Source organism: Helicoverpa zea, chromosome 8 (assembly GCF_022581195.2).
Source record: "Helicoverpa zea isolate HzStark_Cry1AcR chromosome 8, ilHelZeax1.1, whole genome shotgun sequence".
NCBI lineage: Eukaryota > Metazoa > Arthropoda > Insecta > Lepidoptera > Noctuidae > Helicoverpa > Helicoverpa zea.
Genome location: NC_061459.1, coordinates 518,187 through 527,745, shown reverse-complemented (window position 1 = coordinate 527,745; position 9,559 = coordinate 518,187). Strand labels below are relative to the sequence as shown.

Sequence of the window (9,559 nt, the reverse complement as noted above, 5' to 3'; positions counted from 1 at the left end):
GACTCCCCACCGCTCGATCCGGTATTTATAACCGAGTGACGTATGCGCACGAGGCGTCATAATAATGACATAACCTATACAATGATGCACATGTACCTGCATACACTACACTATTGTTATAGCTTCCCAAAAACTGAAGAAAGGCGACATAAATGGCTCAGCAGTCTATATATGAAGTAGAAATACAAAAAAAACAGTCTTCACTTCGAATCTTCCTGCTTTTATACTGCTAATTTCCGCTAATTATTAAAAGCCTTTATTAGTATCTTAAGGTCACAAACTGCGTAAGTTAAAACTTCAATACTAATCTGTGTTTAATAATCTTAGCAAATTCGGATTTGTCTCACATAGCTTAATCTCATAGTCACCCTATTAGAAAGGGACAGACAGCCTCCGTACTAACTGTTTCACTCGGCTCGTTTTTTGGGTTTATATGCGCAGTCCTGTTTACTAATATTATGTCTATGTTAGTACCCGACGCGATGACCGACGAGTGAGTGAGGTGTAAAGAAAGATATACTGAACTACTGACACATTCGGATATGTAAAGATATGAAGAGTGATTGATTCAAATGGAATGATTCATATCATTTGTATCTATCACTCCTGAGTTACCCATCTCTATCTGACAGGAATGACAGCACAATATTTTTGACGTTTGTTTTGCTTGCGCTACTCGTAGAAAGGTATTGTTCGTTTTTGAAACAGACGGAAAATAAAATCATACTTAGAAGATATTGTGATGTGAATATACCCTGGCGAAGTGTGACTACATCATGGGGCTGAAAACAATCGACATTTTGGCTACATTGCTCTTAAACTTGATACAATACGGCTGCTCGGGTAAGTTTTAAGTAGCAAGCGATTATTTAATTGAATCAATTTATTCTGTGTTACGGAGTTTATTCTTTTTAACAGAGCACATCCTGTCCTGCAATGAAACGGTGCTGGAGGCGTGTCCTGAGCACCAGAGGTGTAATGCGTCGTCGCATGAATGTGTCTGTCTGGATGGGTTCGTGCGCGTTGGAGACGACTGCGAAACGCCGGCAGACGCGTCAGGGTCACACAATGGCGCGACGGTAGCTATAGTAACGATATTCACGCTTACTCTGCTCATAACGGGCGTCGTGCTAGTAGTTAGGAAGTATAATCTAGTTGATTACGTCCGGCAGAAGATTGAGGCAAGACGGACACATGATGTCATGTATGAAGACGTGATGATCGGTAACGACGACCCACCGCTCAGCCCTTAGTTGCCTTGCCTTTGTAATTTATTTATATAGCTTGTAATTGTTATATTTAATGGAAGGGTTATTGGATGTGTTTTGTTATGGTCACTGTGTAAATCCGAGGTTTTGGTTGCTTAGATCAACATTTTATTTTATAAGAAACTTGTCAAGAGTCTGAGAATACCTTCAATGCAATATTGTGTCTTTTTCCTCTTTATTAATGTTTATTTATACTGTAACAGGAAAAATTTACAAGATGTATCGCCTTTGAATCATAATTAGTACCCACTAAAGTTTATTGGCTTCTACTGGTGGTGCATAAATCATTTAAGAAAGTAGTGTAGAATGTAACAAATTATGTGAACTCAGCTTTTAGGACTGTCTAAATTATTTTAGAGAATGAAAGATGATATTATCATATTTCCCAGGAAAATTAATAAATGAGAAAGTAACAAAAAACATCATTGTATTGTGTATGTGTCAAGGAAAGTGATATTGGCATTGGACCAAATATTTTACTAAGATTAAAATGAGCAAGAAAGGTCAGAGAAAACACATCCAAATACTAAATGTTACAATGTATTAAAATAAATATTTTCTATGTTGTTGTTAGCTTTAGGTGTAATATAAAAGGTGCATTGATATTCTCACTCACACAGACAAATGTTTTGACTTACACATGTGTTGTTAGTGTTATGGTATTATGTATTGTTTGTTGCTTTGTATGCATTCATTATTTGTTAAACACATCATTCCATGAAAAGAACAGGAGATTACATCTGGAAAATGATGACTCTACACAGTCATTTGCTACCTTTAGAATATTTCCAGTCATTGAGTGAACTTTTATCTCATCTGATACAAAACAAATAGACTTTCTTCTTTATCTCAAACAAATTAACAAACAATGGCTTATTATGTCCATTAAGAATTTAAATAACATCAACAAGTGATAAAATTAATGACATCATAATTTCACTGTGTGCCCTCTACCTACTGCATGTGTGTTTGAATGGAACTTTGTATGTGTGTATGAGAAATGCAAACTTTGTGAGCAATGATTCACTTTGCCTGTATAGGTAAACAGATGCCTATAAATTATGATAAAGTATAGGATAACTCAATTTTCAATACAATGTTACTCCTCTGATATCCAATGTGATAGCTTGTTAATATAAGACTTATTTAGATGAAAATAGTGTTCGAAATTTTGTGAAAATTGCTAGTGATATCATATACATTTAAATGGCAAATTTTGACACTATTACAGACTCAGTTTAGAAACGGTATGGTTTTGATGGTAAGATCATAACACTATTTTCATCTGAATGTGCCATTATTTATCTTTCGGTTGTAAATGCAACTTCTAAAATATAATATCATTCAACAGCACTGTACATATTTTACAATATTATGTAACTAACTACGGAGGATGTTTAGTTATGACTTAAAAATACTTGTAAAAAGCAACAAAAGACCATTCAATGATTATTTTGTCAAAGTATTATGTTGATCAATCATTATAATTTGACAGCAGATATGAGCTAATTATTTACATGGTCAGTTATAATCATTTCTTAACATAGATAAATCTGTTTATGTGAACAATGTAATAAAGTAGCATCTGAGCAATTTAGCTTTTTGTGATGTGTGTTAAAGTTCTCATTATTATTTTCTTTATTTGTATCTTATTTAAGCATGTCATTATTTAGAATTAGTTGCATAATTATTTATAAATTATTTTTAAAACTTTTCGATCATTGTTTTCTACTATTAGTTTAAGTCATTTTTAGATTTTGCTTCTGCTCAATTTAGCCAAAGACTGAATGGTGTTGCCAGTTATAAACGAAATAATATAATTTCACAATTTATTTGTATATTTTGCTGTAGGTAATAACTTTTTGTATAAACTAAATTATGTATTTTATGTCAAATTATGCAGGCAATGTTTGAACCAAACTGCAATAAGTATTTGATTGAACTATAAACTAGTAATTACATGTATTTTTTATATTTTTCCAAATATTTTGTGTTACTAAATAATAGGTAATCATAACAGATCTGTATGTTTATTTAACTTTTACCTATTTTATTCAAAATAAACATTTGTTATTGAAATGATATAAATTGGCACAAAAATTTAGCTTTTATTGTGGATTAGAATAGGGAAAAAATAAAAAAATGACAATTGCATATTATTTATAGTATGTACAAAACGGCTTAGTATCACAGCTTTGACATTAACTATATCGAACACGCGAATTTAGTATTGCATTTAGCATTAGGTAATCATTACGAATACATTATATTTCTGTATTTTCCATATTTGTATGTAGCCTACAGATATGAATATGGTATCTAAGTAAGTTAGGTACATACATTCCTACCTATATATTTTTCTACTAAAAAAATACTACTGCAAAGTACCAACTGCAAAAACCTAACCAGAGAAAATATTAAAATTATTCTAATGCCAGCATGAAAGAGAAACAACTCTAAGTATAGCTATTTAGGAGAAATTAAACATCCCTTTGAGTAAATAATGGATCAAAATCACACTTACTTTAAACATCCTAATAATATTATTATGTTTTGAATAATCCTGAGAACTTCCATCTTATACATTTTATTTGTCACAATGCCTATGATAAGTATATTGATTCTGGTCAGTATTTGACACTGAGAATGTAGCATTATCTTAATAGACATTATTTTCATACGGTATTTTAGAATATCTATGTACTATACTATCATATTCACCCATGCCTATGTTGTTTATCAATATCATAATCTTCTAATACTTGCGACTGTTACTGTTTTTCTGCTAAATAAGTGTAAATTATAATGTAAACTCCAATGTATTAAGCTACAATATAAGTGGACTCATAAATGGTAAAATATTGAGGTTATATTTTTGAAATAAATACTCTGTGATACTGTGCAAGTGTTTATTATATTAACTTTTTATTACTTTATTCATAAAAATATATATGGCTCTTACTTTTTCCTAATATTCAACCTTCAATTGATTTTGTCTAATGGATCTTCTTACTTTCACTTCAGTATGCAAATAGTCTTCTAAGAACTGGCGTTGCATGAAAACTAGTTATATATTTTGTAATATTGCTTAATATTAAAATTAATATTGTAATTGGGACTGGACATTCGTATGTCACTGAAAGAGAAGAAATTAGCATGTTATTAATTTGGTTGAAAATACTTGTCAAAATTACAGAAGTAATCTGTGTCTGTATTCAGGTAATCCAGGGTACCACCTATCATTGTACAGTTCCAAACATTTTAATCGGACCAGCCGTTTTAGCAAAAAGCGTAAGAGACGGACAAACATAGTCATTGCATTTATAAGTAGAGATTCTAATCTTGAATTGAAAGTTCTTCCAAAAAACACTATGGCAAAAAGATGTAGCTATTGTAATCTTTCATTTAAATAAGTCTTTCCAGTTCCCTCAAGCCGTTTTCAAGTTATTAAGAAACTTTGTTTTGCTTAAAACAAGTAGTAAAAGTATACTCACCACTAAAAACATTGAGGAATACAACGAAACTATACAAATAGACTAGCAACAGGTGTATGGTCCGTGTGTCGGCCGACGTGTCGGAGCCCCACACGAGCATGGGCAGTGTGAACAGTATGCCAACGTCGGCCAATGTGAACGCTTTGAACACTCGCATTATTGGTACTGAAAACAGAAGATAAAACAGTTGAGAGTAAACCTAATCCTAACTAATATTATAAATGAGAAAGTAACTCTGTCTGTCTGTCTGTTACGGTTTCACGTCTAAACCACTGGACTGATTTTAATAAAATTTGGTACTGAGATGTTGACCTTGAGAAAGAACATCTATAGTAGGGCATGCAATTTCGGTAAAACAAAAATTACCGGTAAAAATTCGGTAGTAAAAATATTTTTACCGGTAAACCGGTAATTTTTGTAATTTTTTAAAAATGTGATATTATAACAATAAGATTGGGTAGTCTTAAAGCAAAAACTAAATAAATATGCAAAGTATAAGGTGGTAAACGTTTTTTTGTCGTGGGCCGTAACAAAAAACATGTCAGTACCATCCGTACGCGATGTCGCCGACAAAATGCAAGAGAAACGGCTGCGATGGTACGGACATGTAAAAAGGAGTGACACCTGAGGACATCAGCAGTGTGAATGTGATACTCAATCTCAATATACCCGGTCAAAGGCGCAGAGGCAGGCCGAAACCGTGGTGGTTGAGTGTCGTAATGAATGACATGAAAATCTGCGAACTCGAAGAGGAAGATGTCTATTCAGGAGGATAGAGCGAAGTGGATAGACCGTCACAAGACGGGATAAACGCTAAAAATTACCGTAAAAAATATATTTTTCATTGAAGGGAAAGCCCTTTTTTATGGTAAATCATCAAATGATAGACTCTTTCTGTCTAAAACCCATGTTTTTTAGTAGGCGTTTTATGGACCAGGGTAGCGGTAACTCTTTCGAACAATCCCGCGGCCCCGGCAGGCCTTGGCCCTGCTGGGCCCCACTGGGTTTGCTGACATCTCCCTGAGGAGCCAGTGGAACAACGCGCGCCGCTGACACGGGTCTGTTGTCTATGCAGACGGTGGAACGATGAGCCACCCGAACTCACCGCCCACAGACCGACGCCTACGGTGGCCGGGAGTCGTCTCTCGACCCTTGGCGCCCGTGGTGTCTTCCTGGTCCACTACAGCGGCTGGGATGAGAGGTGCTACTCGCAGTCGCTCCGCCGTCTCCTTCTCGAGCATGACTGCTTCGCAGAAGGGGCGACGGCTTCCCATTCCCTCTAGCTCCGGACCATGGCTTGAACCAGGGAAGGACGCGAAAGGTCGCCGCTGCCTATTGCCTCGACGACAACACGGCGGTACCCTTCCAGTGCACACCTGGACTGTGTGCTCCACCGTGTCCTCAGAGCTGTCCGCATGGTGGTGAAGTAAAAGCCCTTGCTCAGTAAGGTCATAGAGTAGGTAAAATAAGCATTAGCTACATTTGTACCTAGTATGAGCTGACAGCTATGAGGAAAAACAGAATAACCGAATGAATACAATTTGTTTAGATTTTATAAATTAAGATGAGAAAGAAGATTTGTATCTAACCTAGAGATAGTTAAGGACACACAAGTTTACTTTTCTAAACATGATGAACATCCTTGACAGTCGTTACGGGTAGTCAGAAGCCAGTAAGTCTGACACCAGTCTAACCAACCGAACTCTATGCGAGCGAAGCCGCGGGCGGAAAGCTAGTAGTAGATAAATGGACGAATTTGACTGGGATTGCTGGCAAATAATTGGTATAGTATCCTGGCCGTGGCAGAGGATTATCGGTCATGGCAGATGTTCTCATATGAGGAGATCTGATATCATGTGCAAGGGCAATGTGAACGAACACAAACATAGAATGAGACAGGTGTAATTGAGTCTATTTTTAATATTTTCCTTATAAAGGTATACCTACGTTATTGTAGTAAGACATTATTTTATTTTTTATTTAGAAAATGTGAATCACAAAACCTTATGCTTATTCATGATCCATGCAGCATCACAAATAAACCTGTGAAAGACATGTGTTTTCCATGTGTTTAGAGATCATTAGATCACATGAGATGATGTCTGATTGGCACGGGTTGTTAGGTAGGTAACAGGAGATACTAGAACATATTACATTTATATTGCCTTTACAAGTTGGTAAAATTGTCTTACCTTTATTTGTTGAGAATGGTGACACCATTTTCATTAAAAGATGTGCTGTTGCTATAAATATTAGTATACCTGAAAAAGTAAAACAATGTTGTATTAATGTAGGATTCGAGATTATTTCTCTCATATCCCATGTATTTTACAGGATCTGTGTCTATGCCCTCTTAGGGCCCTCTGAGGGCTCTTATAGTTTGTATTTTATCATTTCAGCTATTCAATCAAAAGAGCAGACCAAAAAATACTTACCACAGAGTATAGACGTGAACTGCACGTAAAAATCCTTTTCCCATATAAAGAGATCATTGTCTTCATCACTCTTTTCCACGTGAGACCACGCCCAGCAGTTGACCTTCCATGACTCGGGAACAGAGTGGGATATATTGATTGGTATACTTCTGTAAGTTTATAATTTATTGCTTCAGAAAACAATGGTAAAGTTTTACTATGAAGTACTTTAAGGGTCAGAATAAAATTAAATGTCAGCGGAACTCGAAGAAATAACTTAATCATATTCAAGCTAAGGTTCAAAAGGAGGTCTGGAACTGAAAAGACTATCACCACTGAGTTTAGAATAACTCCATAAGAATAAGTAAGATATTGTACATACAAAGTACTACATATTATTACATACTACCGATGTTATACTTACAAATTAGTGGAATTATTTTCAAAGCCACAGACAGAATTCACTCCAATACTGAACAGGCTATCACTTCTCCACACGCCATACGTCTCTAACATTATCAAAATAATTGCTAACTTCCAGAAAGACTGTAATCGGAGAAAAAGATTTATTAATTAAGGAAAAATTAAGATTTATCAAGATTTATTTAAAGAGTAAGACGACCCACTGACCAAGAATTTACGTTAAAAGTTCACCAACATTTAGAAACAGAAAATGCATGGTTTCATATATTTTTAGTAAATGAAAGTTTTTCATCATCTTAACGGATCTCTTCCAGAAGAAAGGCGTAGATTACCACATTAACTCTAGATGAATTCTGTTGGTATGAAGTCAATTATATTCATAAATATTTACCTTAAACTCTGTGTTGTACAAAATGTGCCTCTGTGCTTCTCTGGACATCAATACCAGATCAATCATCACTATGACTGGGTCATATTCTATGTACTTGTCTACAATACCTTTACATTTTTCCTGAAAATTATTAAGTAAAACGTTAGTATCCCTAAAAAATACAACGAACAAGTTGTGTTTAATTTAAGATTCTTGCAACAGTAAACGTTGATATCCAGTAATTTGGTTATTCTTTGGGGCTTTATCAGTAGATTTTAGACAAGGAAAAGCATTTCCAACTTACACATTTTGTTAATTTTAATACCGACGGTCCATATGTCCTATAAAGTGCGGACGCTGCTTCCCCGCAATTCACACACTTATACTCTTCCGTTTCATCCATTTTAAGTAATGTGAATTGTTAAGACTTCAGTTTCACATCGTCGTTTTGGTTGTGAAATGGAGATCTATATCTGCTGAATTATCTGAAAATAAATTAAAATATCGTTTGTTTTGCTGTCATCGAAAGACTGACAGTCTTTTCTGTCATTTGTCATCCATATAAAATGTCAATCGTCAAATGGATGTTTTGAGAGAACTAAACGTATGTAAAGTTTTTGAATTATAATCAGCGAATTAATTAATAAATTAATAATGCGTTTACATTTAGCTTTATTTTTTTAGAAGCTGCAATATTTACATAAGCACTGGTGATTCCCTTATTTATTTTATTATTATAACATAACGGCTACACTGAACGCTTCTTAGTTCAACGTCTTCGGCACAGAGGACGCTAGCACTGCTAGCAGGTTTTGATTTTTTTTTTATGTAGGTATGCATAAGATTCTAATTTAATACAGCAGGACTATAGTCTATTGTTAGCTGCCAGTAGTTACAAAGAGGGCAGCAGAGACGAGCGACCATAGACACCTCGCCATTCAGCCGTGCATCTATGCTTGGAAGATTCTTTTTTCGAACGTCATTGTGACAAGACATGTTATCGTTTGACAGAATAAGATTTTGCCGCGTTCTTGACTAATCTTAGTTGATTTTCATGTTTAAACCATTTCTTGTAATTTCCTCGTTAAACAAACCTGCTTCTGGTTTTTAAGATCAGAAGTGGGATAGTCTCACTCCCACTATAAAGTTTTTGATTTCAGTTTAGATTCATTGGCACTTCTATTAAGTACGACGCGGTGTAACGATATCCGCCATTACCGAAGTTTTTGCCGTTCTATTTAATTTGTAATGGATTGCAGTGCGTTGCAATCTATGCAACGGTATATTCAAGATGCTTTGAGGTCAGGTGATCTGTTCTATTGTTTTGATTACACATCGGAAGTAATTATGCTCTTTGCTGTATTTAGTGGAAAAATGTGTAATAATGTACCAACCATTGGTATTGTCACCTATGAGTATTCTGTGTTGCAAAAGCTGAAGTGAAGTTAACTACACGTAACTTATCAAACCGCAATGGTAGTTGTGTTTTCAGCGTTGCTGACACATGATTAGTAATAATGATATTTCTGAGACATAGTTTCAAAGTTATGCCTTGAATTTATTTCTCTGAGAGCGAAAAGCTTTCCAGAT

The 9,559-nt window shown here is 34.9% G+C and overlaps 2 protein-coding genes across 2 annotated transcripts; one reads left to right on the top strand and one right to left on the bottom strand.

Annotated features, from left to right (window-relative positions):
• The first annotated feature begins 650 nt into the window (after positions 1-650).
• LOC124632431 lies at positions 651-4,170 on the top strand. The gene is made up of 2 exons (XM_047167273.1): positions 651-843; positions 919-4,170. Exons 1-2 carry the CDS (start codon positions 777-779, stop codon positions 1,251-1,253), a joined length of 402 nt encoding a protein of 133 aa, XP_047023229.1. The 5' UTR covers positions 651-776; the 3' UTR covers positions 1,254-4,170.
• LOC124632430 (protein ARV1) lies at positions 4,164-8,494 on the bottom strand. Its single transcript, XM_047167272.1, has 7 exons — positions 8,274-8,494; positions 7,991-8,110; positions 7,601-7,722; positions 7,198-7,346; positions 6,955-7,023; positions 4,763-4,927; positions 4,164-4,404 (listed from the first exon to the last, which is right to left on the bottom strand). Exons 1-7 carry the CDS (start codon positions 8,370-8,372, stop codon positions 4,289-4,291), a joined length of 840 nt encoding a protein of 279 aa, XP_047023228.1. The 5' UTR covers positions 8,373-8,494; the 3' UTR covers positions 4,164-4,288.
• Positions 8,495-9,559: the final 1,065 nt, after the last annotated feature.